This window comes from Ascaphus truei, chromosome 11 (genome assembly GCF_040206685.1).
Source record: "Ascaphus truei isolate aAscTru1 chromosome 11, aAscTru1.hap1, whole genome shotgun sequence".
NCBI lineage: Eukaryota > Metazoa > Chordata > Amphibia > Anura > Ascaphidae > Ascaphus > Ascaphus truei.
This window is the reverse complement of record NC_134493.1, coordinates 31,548,348-31,569,834: the sequence shown is the minus strand read 5'-3', so window position 1 is coordinate 31,569,834 and position 21,487 is coordinate 31,548,348. Positions and strand designations below refer to the sequence as shown.

Sequence of the window (21,487 nt, the reverse complement as noted above, 5' to 3'; positions counted from 1 at the left end):
CACGCTAATTTACTTGTCATATCTATCTATATCGACTTACTCCATTTACATATATAGTAGACAGGGTTTAAACCCCCCCCCCTCCACCCTCAAAAAAAAAAGGTCTATTGAATTCAACCTGTGTCCTGTATTTCTAGTTCTATTGATGCAGAGGGAAGCAAACCAAAAACTCCTGTGAAACATTAGCCAATTATGTATGTATGTCTTTATTTGTATAGCGCCATAAAATGTACATAGCGCTTCACAGTAGTAATACATGTCATATAAATAACAAATAACAAATATAAATAACACATCATGGGAATAAGTGCTTCAGACATACTGTAAAAGTAACATTAAGGAAGGAGTCCCTGCTCCGAGGAGCTTACAATCTAATTGGTAGGTAGGGAGAACGCACAGAGACAGTAGGAGACAATTATGTCTCATAAGGGGAAAATAAATTCCTTCCTGAGACCAATAATGGCAATACGGTTTCTCCCTGGGTCATTATTCCTATGTTTAACACATTTGGCATATCCTTGTATACCGTTCCTTTCTAAAAAGATGTCTAACCTTTTCTTAAAAAGCTGCCATCAGTCTCCAGCTGTAGTAAAGCCCACATTGTAACTACCTTTTAATGGAGCATTGCTTTCCTTTGTTGCTGGTTTGATCGCCTTTCCACCAATCTCAAGGGATGACCCTGTGTCATCTGTACTGTCCTAGGGATCAAAGTGAAATTGAAAGTTCCTCGTATTGATGTTGAATATATCTGCAAATAGTTATTAAATCCCCTCTTAGATGCCTCTTTTCTAATACAAACGGAATCTGCATAGCCTTTCCATAAGTCAGACCGTCTGTCCCCTTTTATTCATTTGGTGGCTCTTCTCTGCACTTTTTTCAGTTCCATAATTTATATATATTTTTATATTGCGCAATGCCCCAAATTGTACTCCATATTCAACGGGTACTTACTAAGGATGTTATACAATGGCAGAATTATGCTGTCTTTCCTTCCATCCACACCCCATGTTACGTATTATTTGCAGCTACTGCCTGACATTGGGCACTTTTGCTAAGGCTGCTGTCTACCAGCACTGCTAATTCCTTCTCCATCAAGGATTTTACCTAATTCTTTAGTATGTACAGTATGTAGCATGCTTATTCTTGCTTCCCTAATGCACAACCTTACGTTTATCTGTATTAAACCTAATCTGCTGTTTTCCTCCCAAGCTTCCCGTCTATCCAAGTATTCCTGTAAAGAATTTACATCCTGCTCTGATTTTTACTACCTTTATATTTTACAACATTTTCCTTCCAAACTGATGTAAATGGTGACATTTATCACTGTACTTAATCTTGAATGTTTTTATTTGTACATGTTACAAACCATTGAACATTGTTCTGCTTGTCTTGTCTTGAGTGATCATCATGGACAATTCAAGAAACAAAACAGTTACACGCCATGTGCTCTCCACTTCGACACTTACTGAGCGTGAATATATAGTAAGCCGGCAGTGACGTATTGCATAGCTAGAATTCCAGGCAGGTGTTGTGGTGACTCATAACCTTGAGTCGTGTATGGATCTGGAGCAAAGCAGCCAACCAGAAGACAATATGTGAGAAGCATTATACATGGGGCTTGCATATTCCCCTCTAAGATGTAATAATGTCATGAGTTGGTTCTGAAGAACTAAATGATGAGGTGAAAAATTGAGTGTTTTATACGACTCATCGGAGTTGAAAAATATCATAACTATCTTTTATAGTGGATGGACGTCTGTTATATATTGCAGTACAGGAGGAATGAGGAAGCCACCCCAAACTTTGACCTGGGTACAGGTATCTGACTCATAACTTTCCTTGGATATAATATTCAATCACAAGTCCTATTTACAACCCTGTTCTGTGTTACTCCAATGCTGAGCCTGTGAGTTCCAGATAGGGTGGGGATGTTTGTATAGTGAGGGGTGGATCACAGGCACTGTAACACGTGTGCGCATTATACACACACTTCTCAGTTGTTTATCGCTCTCTTTTCAGAGGAAGCTGTCCCTGCCGTCTGCAAAACGAGGGTGGTTATATACGAGATACCTCGTAGCCAAATTGACCCCACATCTGCCAATTTTCTGATTTGGCCGCCCTGCGTGGAGGTAAAACGATGCACTGGGTGTTGCAATACCAGCAGCGTCAAATGCCAGCCGTCACGGATACATCACAGAAGTGTCAAGGTAAGGAGATGCGGCACCAGGCTCATTTGGTAGGATTGAAGTGACTTTTTTTTTGTTTTTTTTTATTGGTTGACATATGTCAATAACCGCGGGAACTGGCTGACCGAGTGTTTTATAACCGCGGGAACTGGCTGACCGAGTGTTTTATAACCGCGGGAACTGGCTGACCGAGTGTTTTATAACCGCGGGAACTGGCTGACCGAGTGTTTTATAACCGCGGGAACTGGCTGACCGAGTGTTTTATAACCGCGGGAACTGGCTGACCGAGTGTTTTATAACCGCGGGAACTGGCTGACCGAGTGTTTTATAACCGCGGGAACTGGCTGACCGAGTGTTTTATAACCGCGGGAACTGGCTGACTGAGCGTTTTATAACCGCGGGAACTGGCTGACCGAGCGTTTTATAACCGCGGGAACTGGCTGACCGAGGGTTTTATAACTGCCGGAACTGGCTAACCGAGCGTTTTATAACCGCGGGAACTGGCTGACCGAGCGTTTTATAACCGCGGGAACTGGCTGACCGAGTGTTTTATAACCGCGGGAACTGGCTGACCGAGCGTTTTATAACCGCGGGAACTGGCTGACCGAGGGTTTTCTAACTGCCGGAACTGGCTGACCGAGTGTTTTATAACCGCGGGAACTGGCTAACCGAGCGTTTTATAACCGCGGGAACTGGCTAACCGAGCGTTTTCTAACTGTGGGAACTGGCTGACCGAGCGTTTTCTAACTGTGGGAACTGGCTGACCGAGCGTTTTCTAACTGCTGGAACTGGCTGTCCGAGCGTTTTCTAACTGCCGGAACTGGCTGACCGAGCGTTTTATAACCGCGGGAACTGGCTGACTGAGCGTTTTTATAACCGCGGGAACTGGCTGACCGAGCGTTTTATAACTGCCGGAACTGGCTGACCGAGCGTTTTATAACCGCGGGAACTGGCTGACCGAGCGTTTTATAACCGCGGGAACTGGCTGACCGAGCGTTTTATAACCGCGGCAACTGGCTGACAGAGCGTTTTCTAACCGCCGGGACTGGTTGACCGAGCGTTTTTCTAACCGCCGTGACTGGCTGACCGAGCGTTTTCTAACCGCCGGAACTGGCTGACCGAGCATTTTATAACCGCCAGAGCTGGCTGACCGAGCGTTTTCTAACCGCGGGAACTGGCTGACCGAGCATTTTATAACCCCCAGAGCTGGCTGACAGCGTTTTTGGACAAAATGTCCAGTGACGTCAATGGAAAATGTTGTCTGAAAATAGCCTGAAAAACTGCTTTGGGAGGGATATTGAACAAGCCCCATAGTTGTTGATCAGTCGAAGATTGCACCACTTGTGCTGAAGCAGGAATATCCTGAAAACCTGACCTGTTGGTGGGTCTTCAGGACTGCAGTTGAGAATCCCTGCCATAATGTATCAACCAAAGTTGAATATGTAAATCACAAGCGGTCCTGTAGTGTTGATCCTGTTCAGATGAAAAAAACATCAGAACCGCCGGATCAGAAGGCTCTTTGGATAAATTGCTTTACATTAGTTCCACTTCTAAACATCTTAGCACCTTGTGTGGGAAAAAAAATCAGCGTAATTGCTTGTTTCAATCATTAATTGATTTAAGTAAAGGAAAAAGGACAGGTGGTCAGTCGATGTTGGGAGAAGGGCGTTTAATTGTTGAAGTTGGATATTCGCCATGAAACAATGGCGCACAGTGTGTCGATATTATACGGCGTTTTGTTTTGGGGGTGTTTGACACACACGAAACCGTCAATTACATCAAAGGCAGCATTGTGTGTGTGCGTGTGTGCGTGTGTGTGTGTGTGTGTGTGTGCGCGCGCGCACGCACGCCATCATTTTGCAAATTGTACGGGAAGGTCACGCAGGATGTGGTGGAAAGAGTTTTATACATTGGTGGCCTGTGCCACGTATTTCTGCAATATGTTTGAGTGTTCGCCATTTTTTTTGCATGAGGTCTAGTTTTATAAAATCTTTCTTTCTTGGAGACGTGGTGGCGAGATCACCGCACATAAATCGAACAAAACACTATCTTGCGTTAAAGCTGCAGACCGTTCAATATCCAACATGTGCGGTTTTAAATAAATCGGTTCTGTTCTATGAGAAAATACTTGTAGCATATTTTTTATGCACGAAAGTGAAAGGATCGTATTATGACGCACGCTAAGTCTACTAATAGAAAACTAAAATAAATACATTTTATTGGGATATAAACAAGAACACAGATAAAATTGCGCTTAACCAGCAAATGACTCGACTGTTATAGTACCTAATATAATTCCATCTTAACCCTGATTAGTAAATACTACTACTACAAGTGTGCGTCATAATAGGGTCCTTTATCTTTTGTGTATGCATATGTCTATACCCTGATAGCACCGCTCTAGAAAGTAAAAGTTTTCTGTTTCTTCTCAGCAGGCTAAGCGGGCACTTCGTGTTTTTTTGTGTAGCATATTTTTAAAAAAAACTCTGAATTACATTTTTAATGTATTATAATAGAACAAGCATTTTTTGTTTCTATAGCAACCTTTTACAAAGTCACATCCCCTTCCTCTTCTGAAACCGGCTCTGGCACACCCCTTTTTGAGCCCTGCCCTCTCTCTAGCAGTGCACCAATTGTATCTAGTGACTGCCTGGTCACATGATCTTCCCCACAGAACTTTGCATCTTTGGTCCTCTCCTGCTGCAATGACAGCCATTTAGTGAACCCGAGCCAAATCTTCACCGATCGATCGCAATTTAGCTAATTACTTATCACTGTGTGGATTTTATTGATGAACATATTAAAACAAATAGCAGCTTCGCCGGCTGCTTTGTGTCCATATCTAAAGATGAATAAATGATGATTCTAGCTGCCCAAGCAACAACATCTAACGAAGCAATTAACTGGAGGTTGGCAAAGGGGCCTTCTTTTCAAACGAATAATTATAATTACAACTGGGCTTAGTAACTGTGTAATCCCTTCAGTCATCACCAAATTCAACAGCCTGGGATAAGTACTTCCGCTCTGGAGGAAAGCAAGGGGTGATCTGGAACACTTCTCTTGCTTTTTGAGAAGTAAGAAGTGGGTCCCATTAACCCTAGTCTGCTGTCTGGTGTGCAATGTGTACTGGGTATGAAAAGGAGGGTTCAGTTCTTTATAGAAGGTGTGTACCATATCTTTATAGAAGGTGTACGCGCAGTATCTTTATAAGAAGGTGTGTGTGTGTGTGTGTGTGTGTGTGTGTGTGTGTGTGTGTGTGTGTGTGCAGTATCTTTATAGAAGGTGTGTGTGTGTGTGTGTGTGTGTGTGTGTGTGTGTGCAGTCTCTTTATAGAAGGTGTGTGTGTAGTATCTTTATAGGTGGTGTGTGTGTGTGTGCAGTCTCTTTATAGAAGGTGTGTGTGTAGTATCTTTATAGGTGGTGTGTGTGTGTGTGCAGTATCTTTATAAGAAGGTGTGTGCGCAGTATCTTTATAGGTGTGCGCAGTATCTTTATAGAAGGTGTGTGTGCAGTATCTTTATAGAAGGTGTGTGTGTGTAGTATCTTTATAAGAAGGTGTGTGTGTGTAGTATCTTTATAGAAGGTGTGTGCGCAGTATCTTTATAGGTGCGCGCAGTATCTTTATAGAAGGTGTGTGTGCAGTATCTTTATAGAAGGTGTGTGTGCAGTATCTTTATAGAAGGTGTGTGTGTGTGTGTGCAGTATCTTTATAGAAGGTGTGTGTGTGTGTGTGTGTGTGCAGTATCTTTATAGAAGGTGTGTGTGTGCAGTCTCTTTATAGAAGGTGTGTGTGTGTGCGTGTGCAGTATCTTTATAGAAGGTGTGTGTGTGTGTGTGTGTGTGTGTGTGTGTGTGTGTGTGTGTGGTATCTTTATAGAAGGTGTGTGTGTGTGTGTGCAGTATCTTTATAGAAGGTGTGTGTGTGTGTGTGTGTGCAGTATCTTTATAGAAGGTGTGTGTGCAGTATCTTTATAGAAGGTGTGTGTGTGTGTGTGTGTGTGTGTGTGTGTGTGTGTGTGTGTGTGTGTGTGTGTGTGTGTGTGTGTGCAGTATCTTTATAGAAGGTGTGTGTGTGTGTGTGTGTGTGCAGTATCTTTATAGGTGTGTGTGTGTGTGTGTGTGCCGTATCTTTATAGAATGTGTGTGTGTGCAGTATCTTTATAGAAGGTGTGTGTGTGTGTGTGTGTGTGTGTGTGTGCAGTATCTTTATAGAAGGTGTGTGTGTGTGCAGTAGCTTTATAGAATGTGTGTGTGTGCAGTATCTTTATAGAATGTGTGTGTGTGTGTGTGTGTGTGCAGTATCTTTATAGAAGGTGTGTGTGTGTGTGTGTGTGTGTGTGTGTGCAGTATCTTTATAGAAGGTGTGTGTGTGCAGTATCTTTATAGAAGGTGTGTGTGTGTGCAGTATCTTTATAGAAGGTGTGTGTGTGTGTGTGTGCAGTATCTTTATAGAAGGTGTGTGTGTGTGTGTGTGTGTGTGTGTGTGTGTGCAGTATCTTTATAGAAGTTGTGTGTGTGTGTGCAGTATCTTTATAGAAGGTGTGTGTGCAGTATCTTTATAGAAGGTGTGTGTGTGTGTGTGTGTGTGTGTGCAGTATCTTTATAGAAGGTGTGTGTGCAGTATCTTTATAGAAGGTGTGTGTGTGTGTGTGTGTGTGTGTGCAGTATCTTTATAGAAGGTGTGTGTGTGTGTGTGTGTGCAGTATCTTTATTGAAGGTGTGTGTGTGTGTGCAGTATCTTTATAGAAGGTGTGTGTGCAGTATCTTTATAGAAGGTGTGTGTGTGCAGTATCTTTATAGAAGGTGTGTGTGTGTGTGTGTGTGTATGTGCAATATCTTTATAGAAGGTGTGTGTGTGTGTGTGTGTGTGTGTGTGTGTGTGTGTGTGTGTGTGTGTGTGTGTGTGTGTGTGTGTGTGTGTGTGTGTGTGTGTGTGTGTGTGTGTGCAGTATCTTTATAGAAGGTGTGTGTGTGCAGTATCTTTATAGAAGGTGTGTGTGTGTGTGTGTGCAGTATCTTTATAGAAGGTGTGTGTGTGTGCAGTATCTTTATAGAAGGTGTGTGTGTGTGTGTGTGTGTGTGTGTGCAGTATCTTTATAGAAGGTGTGTGTGTGCAGTATCTTTATAGAAGGTGTGTGTGTGCAGTATCTTTATAGAAGGTGTGTGTGTGTGTGTGTGTGTGTGTGTGTGTGTGTGCAGTATCTTTATAGAAGGTGTGTGTGTGTGCAGTATCTTTATAGAAGGTGTGTGTGTGCAGTATCTTTATAGAAGGTGTGTGTGTGTGTGTGTGTGTGTGTGTGTGTGTGTGTGTGTGTGTGTGTGTGTGTGTGTGTGTGTGTGCAGTATCTTTATAGAAGGTGTGTGCGCAGTATCTTTATAGAAGGTGCGTGTGTGCAGTATCTTTATAGAAGGTGTGTGTGTGTGTGTGTGTGTGTGTGTGTGTGGGCAGTATCATTATAGAATGTGTGTGTGTGTGTGCAGTATTTTTTATAGAAGGTGTGTGTGTGTGTGCAGTATCTTTATAGAAGGTGTGTGTGTGCAGTATCTTTATAGAAGGTGTGTGTGTGTGTGTGTGTGTGCAGTATCTTTATAGAAGATGTGTGTGTGCAGTATCTTTATAGAAGGTGTGTGTGTGTGCAGTATCTTTATAGAAGGTGTGTGTGTGTGCAGTATCTTTATAGAAGGTGTGTGTGTGTGCAGTATCTTTATAGAAGGTGTGTGTGTGTGCAGTATCTTTATAGGTGTGTGTGTGCAGTATCTTTATAGAAGGTGTGTGTGTGTGTGGGTGCAGTATCTTTATAGAAGGTGTGCGCGCAGTATCTTTATAGAAGGTGTGTGTGCAGTGTGCGTGTGCGTGTGCGTGTGTGTGCGTGTGCGTGATCTTTATAGGCCCAGTACAGGTTCTGAATTAACAAGACCCTTTTTTGCTTCATATGATATTTTAGTTGCAGGCTCCTGTTTGCGGGCTATAGCAGCGCAGCTGTGTATTTTAGTTGCAGGCTCCTGTTTGCGGGCTGTAGCAGCGCAGCTGTGTATTTTAGTTGCAGGCTCCTGTTTGCAGGCTGTAGCAGCGCAGCTGTGTATTTTAGTTGCAGGCTCCTGTTTGCGGGCTGTAGCAGCGCAGCTGTGTATTTTAGTTGCAGACTCCTGTTTGCGGGCTGTAGCAGCGCAGCGGTGTATTTTAGTTGCAGACTCCTGTTTGCGGGCTGTAGCAGCGCAGCGGTGTATTTTAGTTGCAGGCTCCTGTTTGCGGGCTGTAGCATCGCAGCTGTGTATTTTAGTTGCAGGGTCCTCTTTGCGGGCTGTAGCAGCGCAGCGGTGTATTTTAGTTGCAGGCTCCTGTTTGCGGGCTGTAGCAGCGCAGCTGTGTATTTTAGTTGCAGACTCCTGTTTGCGGGCTGTAGCAGCACAGCTGTGTATTTTAGTTGCAGGCTCCTGTTTGCGGGCTGTAGCAGCGCAGCTGTGTATTTTAGTTGCAGACTCCTGTTTGCGGGCTGTAGCAGCGCAGCGGTGTATTTTAGTTGCAGGCTCCTGTTTGCGGGCTGTAGCATCGCAGCTGTGTATTTTAGTTGCAGACTCCTGTTTGCGGGCTGTAGCAGCGCAGCGGTGTATTTTAGTTGCAGACTCCTGTTTGCGGGCCGTAGCAGCGCAGCGGTGTATTTTAGTTGCAGGGTCCTCTTTGCGGGCCGTAGCAGCGCAGCTGTGTATTTTAGTTGCAGGGTCCTCTTTGCGGGCCGTAGCAGCGCAGCTGTGTATTTTAGTTGCAGACTCCTGTTTGCGGGCTGTAGCAGCGCAGCTGTGTATTTTAGTTGCAGGGTCCTGTTTGCGGGCTGTAGCAGCGCAGCTGTGTATTTTAGTTGCAGGGTCCTGTTTGCGGGCTGTAGCAGCGCAGCTGTGTATTTTAGTTGCAGGGTCCTGTTTGCAGGCTGTAGCAGCGCAGCTGTGTATTTTAGTTGCAGGCTCCTGTTTGCGGGCTGTAGCAGCGCAGCTGTGTATTTTAGTTGCAGGCTCCTGTTTGCAGGCTGTAGCAGCGCAGCTGTGTATTTTAGTTGCAGGCTCCTGTTTGCGGGCTGTAGCAGCGCAGCTGTGTATTTTAGTTGCAGGCTCCTGTTTGCGGGCTGTAGCAGCGCAGCTGTGTATTTTAGTTGCAGGCTTCTGTTTGCGGGCTATAGCAGCGCAGCTGTGTATGTTAGTTGCAGACTCCTGTTTGCAGGCTGTAGCAGCGCAGCTGTGTATTTTAGTGGCAGACTCCTGTTTGCGGGCTGTAACAGCGCAGCTGTGTATTTTAGTTGCAGAATCCTGTTTGCGGGCTGTAGCAGCGCAGCTGTGTATTTTAGTTGCAGAATCCTGTTTGCGGGCTGTAGCAGCGCAGCTGTGTATTTTAGTTGCAGGCTCCTGTTTGCGGGCTGTAGCAGCGCAGCTGTGTATTTTAGTTGCAGACTCCTGTTTGCGGGCTGTAGCAGCGCAGCTGTGTAGTTTAGGACAGACTCCTGTTTGCGGGCTGTAGCAGCGCAGCGGTGTATTTTAGTTGCAGGCTCCTGTTTGCGGGCTGTAGCATCGCAGCTGTGTATTTTAGTTGCAGGGTCCTCTTTGCGGGCTGTAGCAGCGCAGCGGTGTATTTTAGTTGCAGGCTCCTGTTTGCGGGCTGTAGCAGCGCAGCTGTGTATTTTAGTTGCAGACTCCTGTTTGCGGGCTGTAGCAGCACAGCTGTGTATTTTAGTTGCAGACTCCTGTTTGCGGGCTGTAGCAGCGCAGCTGTGTATTAAAGTTGCAGGCTCCTGTTTGCGGGCTGTAGCAGCGCAGCTGTGTATTTTAGTTGCAGGCTCATGTTTGCGGGCTGTAGCAGCGCAGCTGTGTATTTTAGTTGCAGACTCCTGTTTGCGGGCTGTAGCAGCGCAGCTGTGTATTAAAGTTGCAGGCTCCTGTTTGCGGGCTGTAGCAGCGCAGCTGTGTATTTTAGTTGCAGGCTCATGTTTGCGGGCTGTAGCAGCGCAGCTGTGTATTTTAGTTGCAGGCTTCTGTTTGCGGGCTATAGCAGCGCAGCTGTGTATGTTAGTTGCAGACTCCTGTTTGCAGGCTGTAGCAGCGCAGCTGTGTATTTTAGTGGCAGACTCCTGTTTGCGGGCTGTAACAGCGCAGCTGTGTATTTTAGTTGCAGAATCCTGTTTGCGGGCTGTAGCAGCGCAGCTGTGTATTTTAGTTGCAGAATCCTGTTTGCGGGCTGTAGCAGCGCAGCTGTGTATTTTAGTTGCAGAATCCTGTTTGCGGGCTGTAGCAGCGCAGCGGTGTATTTTAGTTGCAGGCTCCTGTTTGCGGGCTGTAACAGCGCAGCTGTGTATTTTAGTTGCAGACTCCTGTTTGCGGGCTGTAGCAGCGCAGCTGTGTATTTTAGTTGCAGGCTCCTGTTTGCGGGCTGTAACAGCGCAGCTGTGTATTTTAGTTGCAGGCTCCTGTTTGCGGGCTGTAGCAGCGCAGCGGTGTATTTTAGTTGCAGGCTCCTGTTTGCGGGCTGTAGCAGCGCAGCGGTGTATTTTAGTTGCAGGCTCCTGTTTGCAGGCTGTAGCAGCGCAGCGGTGTATTTTAGTTGCAGACTCCTGTTTGCGGGCTGTAGCAGCGCAGCTGTGTATTTTAGTTGCAGACTCCTGTTTGCGGGCTGTAGCAGCGCAGCTGTGTATTTTAGTTGCAGACTCCTGTTTGCGGGCTGTAGCAGCGCAGCTGTGTATTTTAGTTGCAGACTCCTGTTTGCGGGCTGTAGCAGCGCAGCTGTGTATTTTAGTTGCAGACTCCTGTTTGCGGGCTGTAGCAGCGCAGCTGTGTATTTTAGTTGCAGGCTCCTGTTTGCGGGCTGTAGCAGCGCAGCTGTGTATTTTAGTTGCAGGCTCCTGTTTGCGGGCTGTAGCAGCGCAGCTGTGTATTTTAGTTGCAGGCTCCTGTTTGCGGGCTGTAGCAGCGCAGCTGTGTATTTTAGTTGCAGGCTCCTGTTTGCGGGCTGTAGCAGCGCAGCGGTGTATTTTAGTTGCAGGCTCCTGTTTGCGGGCTGTAGCAGCGCAGCGGTGTATTTTAGTTGCAGACTCCTGTTTGCGGGCTGTAGCAGCGCAGCTGTGTATTTTAGTTGCAGACTCCTGTTTGCGGGCTGTAGCAGCGCAGCTGTGTATTAAAGTTGCAGGCTCCTGTTTGCGGGCTGTAGCAGCGCAGCTGTGTATTTTAGTTGCAGGCTCATGTTTGCGGGCTGTAGCAGCGCAGCTGTGTATTTTAGTTGCAGGCTTCTGTTTGCGGGCTATAGCAGCGCAGCTGTGTATGTTAGTTGCAGACTCCTGTTTGCAGGCTGTAGCAGCGCAGCTGTGTATTTTAGTGGCAGACTCCTGTTTGCGGGCTGTAACAGCGCAGCTGTGTATTTTAGTTGCAGAATCCTGTTTGCGGGCTGTAGCAGCGCAGCTGTGTATTTTAGTTGCAGGCTCCTGTTTGCGGGCTGTAACAGCGCAGCTGTGTATTTTAGTTGCAGACTCCTGTTATCGGGCTGTAGCAGCGCAGCTGTGTATTTTAGTTGCAGGCTCCTGTTTGCGGGCTGTAGCAGCGCAGCTGTGTATTTTAGTTGCAGAATCCTGTTTGCGGGCTGTAGCAGCGCAGCGGTGTATTTTAGTTGCAGGCTCCTGTTTGCGGGCTGTAACAGCGCAGCTGTGTATTTTAGTTGCAGGCTCCTGTTTGCGGGCTGTAGCAGCGCAGCTGTGTATTTTAGTTGCAGGCTCCTGTTTGCGGGCTGTAACAGCGCAGCGGTGTATTTTAGTTGCAGGCTCCTGTTTGCGGGCTGTAGCAGCGCAGCGGTGTATTTTAGTTGCAGGCTCCTGTTTGCAGGCTGTAGCAGCGCAGCGGTGTATTTTAGTTGCAGACTCCTGTTTGCGGGCTGTAGCAGCGCAGCTGTGTATTTTAGTTGCAGACTCCTGTTTGCGGGCTGTAGCAGCGCAGCTGTGTATTTTAGTTGCAGACTCCTGTTTGCGGGCTGTAGCAGCGCAGCTGTGTATTTTAGTTGCAGACTCCTGTTTGCGGGCTGTAGCAGCGCAGCTGTGTATTTTAGTTGCAGACTCCTGTTTGCGGGCTGTAGCAGCGCAGCTGTGTATTTTAGTTGCAGGCTCCTGTTTGCGGGCTGTAGCAGCGCAGCTGTGTATTTTAGTTGCAGGCTCCTGTTTGCGGGCTGTAGCAGCGCAGCTGTGTATTTTAGTTGCAGGCTCCTGTTTGCGGGCTGTAGCAGCGCAGCTGTGTATTTTAGTTGCAGGCTCCTGTTTGCGGGCTGTAGCAGCGCAGCGGTGTATTTTAGTTGCAGGCTCCTGTTTGCGGGCTGTAGCAGCGCAGCGGTGTATTTTAGTTGCAGACTCCTGTTTGCGGGCTGTAGCAGCGCAGCGGTGTATTTTAGTTGCAGACTCCTGTTTGCGGGCTGTAGCAGCGCAGCTGTGTATTTTAGTTGCAGACTCCTGTTTGCGGGCTGTAGCAGCACAGCTGTGTATTTTAGTTGCAGGCTCCTGTTTGCAGGCTGTAGCAGCGCAGCTGTGTATTTTAGTTGCAGGCTCCTGTTTGCGGGCTGTAGCAGCGCAGCTGTGTATTTTAGTTGCAGACTCCTGTTTGCGGGCTGTAGCAGCGCAGCTGTGTATTTTAGTTGCAGACTCCTGTTTGCGGGCTGTAGCAGCGCAGCTGTGTATTTTAGTTGCAGACTCCTGTTTGCGGGCTGTAGCAGCGCAGCTGTGTATTTTAGTTGCAGGCTCCTGTTTGCAGGCTGTAGCAGCGCAGCTGTGTATTTTAGTTGCAGGCTCCTGTTTGCGGGCTGTAGCAGCGCAGCTGTGTATTTTAGTTGCAGACTCCTGTTTGCGGGCTGTAGCAGCGCAGCTGTGTATTTTAGTTGCAGGCTCCTGTTTGCGGGCTGTAGCAGCGCAGCTGTGTATTTTAGTTGCAGGCTCCTGTTTGCGGGCTGTAGCAGCGCAGCTGTGTATTTTAGTTGCAGGCTCCTGTTTGCGGGCTGTAGCAGCGCAGCTGTGTATTTTAGTTGCAGGCTCCTGTTTGCGGGCTGTAGCAGCGCAGTTGTGTATTTTAGTTGCAGACTCCTGTTTGCGGGCTGTAGCAGCGCAGCTGTGTATTTTAGTTGCAGACTCCTGTTTGCGGGCTGTAGCAGCGCAGCTGTGTATTTTAGTTGCAGGCTCCTGTTTGCGGGCTGTAGCAGCGCAGCTGTGTATTTTAGTTGCAGGCTCCTGTTTGCGGGCTGTAGCAGCGCAGCGGTGTATTTTAGTTGCAGGCTCCTGTTTGCGGGCTGTAGCAGCGCAGCTGTGTATTTTAGTTGCAGGCTCCTGTTTGCGGGCTGTAGCAGCGCAGCTGTGTATTTTAGTTGCAGGCTCTTGTTTGCGGGCTGTAGCAGCGCAGCTGTGTATTTTAGTGGCAGACTCTTGTTTGCGGGCTGTAGCAGCACAGCTGTGTATTTTAGTTGCAGACTCCTGTTTGCGGGCTGTAGCAGCGCAGCTGTGTATTTTAGTTGCAGGCTCCTGTTTGCGGGCTGTAGCAGCGCAGCGGTGTATTTTAGTTGCAGGCTCCTGTTTGCGGGCTGTAGCAGCGCAGCGGTGTATTTTAGTTGCAGACTCCTGTTTGCGGGCTGTAGCAGCGCAGCTGTGTATTTTAGTTTCAGACTCCTGTTTGCGGGCTGTAGCAGCGCAGCTGTGTATTTTAGTTGCAGACTCCTGTTTGCGGGCTGTAGCAGCGCAGCTGTGTATTTTAGTTGCAGACTCCTGTTTGCGGGCTGTAGCTGTGTATTTTAGTTGCAGACTCCTGTTTGCGGGCTGTAGCAGCGCAGCGGTGTATTTTAGTTGCAGGCTCCTGTTTGCGGGCTGTAGCAGCGCAGCTGTGTATTTTAGTTGCAGGCTACTGTTTGCGGGCTGTAGCAGCGCAGCGGTGTATTTTAGTTGCAGGCTCCTGTTTGCAGGCTGTAGCAGCGCAGCTGTGTATTTTAGTTGCAGGCTCCTGTTTGCGGGCTGTAGCAGCGCAGCTGTGTATTTTAGTTGCAGGCTCCTGTTTGCGGGCTGTAGCAGCGCAGCTGTGTATTTTAATTGCAGACTCCTGTTTGCGGGCTGTAGCAGCGCAGCTGTGTATTTTAGTTGCAGGCTCCTGTTTGCGGGCTGTAGCAGCGCAGCGGTGTATTTTAGTTGCAGACTCCTGTTTGCGGACTGTAGCAGCGCAGCTGTGTATTTTAGTTGCAGGCTCCTGTTTGCAGGCTGTAGCAGCGCAGCTGTGTATGTTAGTTGCAGACTCCTGTTTGCAGGCTGTAGCAGCGCAGCTGTGTATTTTAGTGGCAGACTCCTGTTTGCGGGCTGTAACAGCGCAGCTGTGTATTTTAGTTGCAGAATCCTGTTTGCGGGCTGTAGCAGCGCAGCTGTGTATTTTAGTTGCAGAATCCTGTTTGCGGGCTGTAGCAGCGCAGCGGTGTATTTTAGTTGCAGGCTCCTGTTTGCGGGCTGTAACAGCGCAGCTGTGTATTTTAGTTGCAGACTCCTGTTTGCGGGCTGTAGCAGCGCAGCTGTGTATTTTAGTTGCAGGCTCCTGTTTGCGGGCTGTAACAGCGCAGCTGTGTATTTTAGTTGCAGGCTCCTGTTTGCGGGCTGTAGCAGCGCAGCGGTGTATTTTAGTTGCAGGCTCCTGTTTGCGGGCTGTAGCAGCGCAGCGGTGTATTTTAGTTGCAGGCTCCTGTTTGCAGGCTGTAGCAGCGCAGCGGTGTATTTTAGTTGCAGACTCCTGTTTGCGGGCTGTAGCAGCGCAGCTGTGTATTTTAGTTGCAGACTCCTGTTTGCGGGCTGTAGCAGCGCAGCTGTGTATTTTAGTTGCAGACTCCTGTTTGCGGGCTGTAGCAGCGCAGCTGTGTATTTTAGTTGCAGACTCCTGTTTGCGGGCTGTAGCAGCGCAGCTGTGTATTTTAGTTGCAGACTCCTGTTTGCGGGCTGTAGCAGCGCAGCTGTGTATTTTAGTTGCAGGCTCCTGTTTGCGGGCTGTAGCAGCGCAGCTGTGTATTTTAGTTGCAGGCTCCTGTTTGCGGGCTGTAGCAGCGCAGCTGTGTATTTTAGTTGCAGGCTCCTGTTTGCGGGCTGTAGCAGCGCAGCTGTGTATTTTAGTTGCAGGCTCCTGTTTGCGGGCTGTAGCAGCGCAGCTGTGTATTTTAGTTGCAGACTCCTGTTTGCGGGCTGTAGCAGCACAGCTGTGTATTTTAGTTGCAGGCTCCTGTTTGCAGGCTGTAGCAGCGCAGCTGTGTATTTTAGTTGCAGGCTCCTGTTTGCGGGCTGTGTATTTTAGTTGCAGACTCCTGTTTGCGGGCTGTAGCAGCGCAGCTGTGTATTTTAGTTGCAGGCTCCTGTTTGCGGGCTGTAGCAGCGCAGCTGTGTATTTTAGTTGCAGGCTCCTGTTTGCGGGCTGTAGCAGCGCAGCTGTGTATTTTAGTTGCAGGCTCCTGTTTGCGGGCTGTAGCAGCGCAGCTGTGTATTTTAGTTGCAGGCTCCTGTTTGCGGGCTGTAGCAGCGCAGTTGTGTATTTTAGTTGCAGACTCCTGTTTGCGGGCTGTAGCAGCGCAGCTGTGTATTTTAGTTGCAGACTCCTGTTTGCGGGCTGTAGCAGCGCAGCTGTGTATTTTAGTTGCAGGCTCCTGTTTGCGGGCTGTAGCAGCGCAGCTGTGTATTTTAGTTGCAGGCTCCTGTTTGCGGGCTGTAGCAGCGCAGCGGTGTATTTTAGTTGCAGGCTCCTGTTTGCGGGCTGTAGCAGCGCAGCTGTGTATTTTAGTTGCAGGCTCCTGTTTGCGGGCTGTAGCAGCGCAGCTGTGTATTTTAGTTGCAGGCTCCTGTTTGCGGGCTGTAGCAGCGCAGCTGTGTATTTTAGTGGCAGACTCTTGTTTGCGGGCTGTAGCAGCACAGCTGTGTATTTTAGTTGCAGACTCCTGTTTGCGGGCTGTAGCAGCGCAGCTGTGTATTTTAGTTGCAGGCTCCTGTTTGCGGGCTGTAGCAGCGCAGCGGTGTATTTTAGTTGCAGGCTCCTGTTTGCGGGCTGTAGCAGCGCAGCGGTGTATTTTAGTTGCAGACTCCTGTTTGCGGGCTGTAGCAGCGCAGCTGTGTATTTTAGTTTCAGACTCCTGTTTGCGGGCTGTAGCAGCGCAGCTGTGTATTTTAGTTGCAGACTCCTGTTTGCGGGCTGTAGCAGCGCAGCTGTGTATTTTAGTTGCAGACTCCTGTTTGCGGGCTGTAGCTGTGTATTTTAGTTGCAGACTCCTGTTTGCGGGCTGTAGCAGCGCAGCGGTGTATTTTAGTTGCAGGCTCCTGTTTGCGGGCTGTAGCAGCGCAGCTGTGTATTTTAGTTGCAGGCTCCTGTTTGCGGGCTGTAGCAGCGCAGCGGTGTATTTTAGTTGCAGGCTCCTGTTTGCAGGCTGTAGCAGCGCAGCTGTGTATTTTAGTTGCAGGCTCCTGTTTGCGGGCTGTAGCAGCGCAGCTGTGTATTTTAGTTGCAGGCTCCTGTTTGCGGGCTGTAGCAGCGCAGCTGTGTATTTTAATTGCAGACTCCTGTTTGCGGGCTGTAGCAGCGCAGCTGTGTATTTTAGTTGCAGGCTCCTGTTTGCGGGCTGTAGCAGCGCAGCGGTATATTTTAGTTGCAGACTCCTGTTTGCGGACTGTAGCAGCGCAGCTGTGTATTTTAGTTGCAGGCTCCTGTTTGCGGGCTGTAGCAGCGCAGCGGTGTATTTTAGTTGCAGACTCCTGTTTGCGGGCTGTAGCAGCGCAGCGGTGTATTTTAGTTGCAGACTCCTGTTTGCAGGCTGTAGCAGCGCAGCTGTGTATTTTAGTGGCAGACTCCTGTTTGCGGGCTGTAGCAGCGCAGCTGTGTATTTTAGTTGCAGACTCCTGTTTGCGGGCTGTAGCAGCGCAGCGGTGTATTTTAGTTGCAGGCTCCTGTTTGCGGGCTGTAGCAGCGCAGCTGTGTATTTTAGTTGCAGACTCCTGTTTGCGGGCTGTAGCAGCGCAGCTGTGTAGTTTAGTTGCAGGCTCCTGTTTGCGGGCTGTAGCAGCGCAGCTGTGTATTTTAGTTGCAGGCTCCTGTTTGCGGGCTGTAGCAGCGCAGCTGTGTATTTTAGTTGCAGGCTCCTGTTTGCGGGCTGTAGCAGCGCAGCTGTGTATGTTATTTGCAGACTCCTGTTTGCGGGCTGTAGCGGCGCAGCTGTGTATTTTAGTTGCAGGCTCCTGTTTGCGGGCTGTAGCAGCGCAGCTGTGTATTTTAGTTGCAGACTCCTGTTTGCGGGCTGTAGCAGCGCAGCGGTGTATTTTAGTTGCAGACTCCTGTTTGCGGGCTGTAGCAGCGCAGCTGTGTATTTTAGTTGCAGGCTCCTGTTTGCGGGCTGTAGCAGCGCAGCGGTGTATTTTAGTTGCAGGCTCCTGTTTGCGGGCTGTAGCTGCGCAGCTGTGTATTTTAGTTGCAGGCTCCTGTTTGCGGGCTGTAGCAGCGCAGCGGTGTATTTTAGTTGCAGACTCCTGTTTGCGGGCTGTAGCAGCGCAGCTGTGTATTTTAGTTGCAGACTCCTGTTTGCGGGCTGTAGCAGCGCAGCGGTGTATTTGAGTTGCAGACTCCTGTTTGCGGGCTGTAGCAGCGCAGCGGTGTATTTTAGTTGCAGACTCCAGTTTGCGGGCTGTAGCAGCGCAGCTGTGTATTTTAGTTGCAGGCTTCTGTTTGCGGGCTGTAGCAGCGCAGCTGTGTATTTTAGTTGCAGGCTCCTGTTTGCGGGCTGTAGCAGCGCAGCTGTGTATTTTAGTTGCAGGCTCCTGTTTGCAGGCTGTAGCAGCGCAGCTGTGTATTTTAGTTGCAGACTCCTGTTTGCGGGCTGTAGCAGCGCAGCTGTGTATTTTAGTTGCAGACTCCTGTTTGCGGGCTGTAGCAGCGCAGCTGTGTATTTTAGTTGCAGACTCCTGTTTGCGGGCTGTAGCAGCGCAGCGGTGTATTTTAGTTGCAGACTCCTGTTTGCGGGCTGTAGCAGCGCAGCGGTGTATTTTAGTTGCAGACTCCAGTTTGCGGGCTGTAGCAACGCAGCTGTGTATTTTAGTTGCAGACTCCTGTTTGCGGGCTGTAGCAGCGCAGCTGTGTATTTTAGTTGCAGGCTCCTGTTTGCGGGCTGTAGCAGCGCAGCTGTGTATTTTAGTTGCAGGCTCCTGTTTGCGGGCTGTAGCAGCGCAGCTGTGTATTTTAGTTGCAGGCTCCTGTTTGCGGGCTGTAGCAGCGCAGCTGTGTATTTTAGTTGCAGGCTCCTGTTTGCGGGCTGTAGCAGCGCAGCTGTGTATTTTAGTTGCAGGCTCCTGTTTGCGGGCTGTAGCAGCGCAGCTGTGTATTTTAGTTGCAGACTCCTGTTTGCGGGCTGTAGCAGCGCAGCTGTGTATTTTAGTTGCAGACTCCTGTTTGCGGGCTGTAGCAGCGCAGCTGTGTATTTTAGTTGCAGGCTCCTGTTTGCGGGCTGTAGCAGCGCAGCGGTGTATTTTAGTTGCAGGCTCCTGTTTGCGGGCTGTAGCAGCGCAGCGGTGTATTTTAGTTGCAGACTCCTGTTTGCGGGCTGTAGCAGCGCAGCTGTGTATTTTAGTTGCAGACTCCTGTTTGCGGGCTGTAGCAGCGCAGCTGTGTATTTTAGTTGCAGACTCCTGTTTGCGGGCTGTAGCATCGCAGCGATGTATTTTAGTTGCAGACTCCTGTTTGCGGGCTGTAGCAGCGCAGCTGTGTATTTTAGTTGCAGACTCCTGTTTGCGGGCTGTAGCAGCGCAGCTGTGTATTTTAGTTGCAGGCTCCTGTTTGCGGGCTGTAGCAGCGCAGCTGTGTATTTTAGTTGCAGGCTCCTGTTTGCGGGCTGTAGCAGCGCAGCTGTGTATTTTAGTTGCAGGCTCCTGTTTGCGGGCTGTAGCAGCGCAGCTGTGTATGTTATTTGCAGGCTCCTGTTTGCGGGCTGTAGCTGCGCAGCTGTGTATTTTAGTTGCAGGCTCCTGTTTGCGGGCTGTAGCAGCGCAGCGGTGTATTTTAGTTGCAGGCTCCTGTTTGCGGGCTGTAGCAGCGCAGCGGTGTATTTTAGTTGCAGACTCCTGTTTGCGGGCTGTAGCAGCGCAGCTGTGTATTTTAGTTGCAGACTCCTGTTTGCGGGCTGTAGCAGCGCAGCTGTGTATTTTAGTTGCAGACTCCTGTTTGCGGGCTGTAGCAGCGCAGCTGTGTATTTTAGTTGCAGGCTCCTGTTTGCGGGCTGTAGCAGCGCAGCTGTGTATTTTAGTTGCAGGCTCCTGTTTGCAGGCTGTAGCAGCGCAGCTGTGTATTTTAGTTGCAGGCTCCTGTTTGCGGCCTGTAGCAGCGCAGCTGTGTATTTTAGTTGCAGACTCCTGTTTGCGGGCTGTAGCAGCGCAGCTGTGTATTTTAGTTGCAGACTCCTGTTTGCGGGCTGTAGCAGCACAGCGGTGTATTTTAGTTGCAGACTCCTGTTTGCGGGCTGTAGCAGCGCAGCTGTGTATTTTAGTTGCAGACTCCTGTTTGCGGGCTGTAGCAGCGCAGCTGTGTATTTTAGTTGCAGGCTCCTGTTTGCGGGCTGTAGCAGCGCAGCTGTGTATTTTAGTTGCAGGCTCCTGTTTGCGGGCTGTAGCAGCGCAGTTGTGTATTTTAGTTGCAGACTCCTGTTTGCGGGCTGTAGCAGCACAGCTGTGTATTTTAGTTGCAGGCTCCTGTTTGCAGGCTGTAGCAGCGCAGCTGTGTATTTTAGTTGCAGGCTCCTGTTTGCGGGCTGTAGCAGCGCAGCTGTGTATTTTAGTTGCAGACTCCTGTTTGCGGGCTGTAGCAGCGCAGCTGTGTATTTTAGTTGCAGGCTCCTGTTTGCGGGCTGTTGCAGCGCAGCTGTGTATTTTAGTTGCAGGCTCCTGTTTGCGGGCTGTAGCAGCGCAGCTGTGTATTTTAGTTGCAGGCTCCTGTTTGCGGGCTGTAGCAGCGCAGCGGTGTATTTTAGTTGCAGGCTCCTGTTTGCGGGCTGTAGCAGCGCAGCTGTGTATTTTAGTTGCAGGCTCCTTTTTGCAGGCTGTAGCAGCGCAGCTGTGTATTTTAGTTGCAGGCTCCTGTTTGCGGGCTGTTGCAGCGCAGCGGTGTATTTTAGTTGCAGGCTCCTGTTTGCGGGCTGTAGCAGCGCAGCTGTGTATTTTAGTGGCAGGCTCCTGTTTGCGGGCTGTAGCAGCGCAGCTGTGTATTTTAGTTGCAGACTCCTGTTTGCGGGCTGTAGCAGCGCAGCTGTGTATTTTAGTTGCAGGCTCCTGTTTGCGGGCTGTAGCAGCGCAGCGGTGTATTTTAGTTGCAGGCTCCTGTTTGCAGGCTGTAGCAGCGCAGCTGTGTATTTTAGTTGCAGGCTCCTGTTTGCGGGCTGTAGCAGCGCAGCTGTGTATTTTAGTTGCAGACTCCTGTTTGCGGGCTGTAGCAGCGCAGCTGTGTATTTTAGTTGCAGGCTCTTGTTTGCAGGCTGTAGCAGCGCAGCTGTGTATTTTAGTTGCAGGCTCCTGTTTGCGGGCTGTAGCAGCGCAGCTGTGTATTTTAGTTGCAGACTCCTGTTTGCGGGCTGTAGCAGCGCAGCGGTGTATTTTAGTTGCAGACTCCTGTTTGCGGGCTGTAGCAGCGCAGCTGTGTATTTTAGTTGCAGGCTCCTGTTTGCGGGCTGTAGCAGCTCAGCTGTGTATTTTAGTTGCAGGCTCCTGTTTGCGGGCTGTAGCAGCGCAGCGGTGTATTTTAGTTGCAGGCTCCTGTTTGCGGGCTGTAGCAGCGCAGCTGTGTATTTTAGTTGCAGGCTCCTGTTTGCGGGCTGTAGCAGCGCAGAGTTGTATTTTAGTTGCAGACTCCTGTTTGCGGGCTGTAGCAGCGCAGCTGTGTATTTTAGTTGCAGACTCCTGTTTGCGGGCTGTAGCAGCGCAGCTGTGTATTTTAGTTGCAGACTCCTGTTTGCGGGCTGTAGCAGCGCAGCTGTGTATTTTAGTTGCAGGCTCCTGTTTGCGGGCTGTAACAGCGCAGCTGTGTATTTTAGTTGCAGGCTCCTGTTTGCGGGCTGTAGCAGCGCAGCTGTGTATTTTAGTTGCAGGGTCCTGTTTGCGGGCTGTAGCAGCGCAGCTGTGTATTTTAGTTGCAGGCTCCTGTTTGCGGGCTATAGCAGCGCAGCGGTGTATTTTAGTTGCAGACTCCTGTTTGCGGGCTGTAGCAGCGCAGCTGTGTATTTTAGTGGCAGACTCCTGTTTGCGGGCTGTAGCAGCGCAGCGGTGTAT

General features: G+C 49.2%; 1 protein-coding gene across 4 annotated transcripts in view; it reads left to right on the top strand.

The window, feature by feature from the left end:
* PDGFA (platelet derived growth factor subunit A) overlaps positions 1-21,487 on the top strand; it is a 48,956-nt gene that overhangs the window by 9,100 nt on the left and 18,369 nt on the right. For all 4 annotated transcript variants that reach the window (XM_075565483.1, XM_075565480.1, XM_075565479.1 and 1 more), the window contains exon 3: positions 2,020-2,207. In XM_075565483.1, coding sequence (XP_075421598.1) covers positions 2,020-2,207 — 188 coding nt within the window. The remainder of the gene's footprint in view (positions 1-2,019; positions 2,208-21,487) is intronic.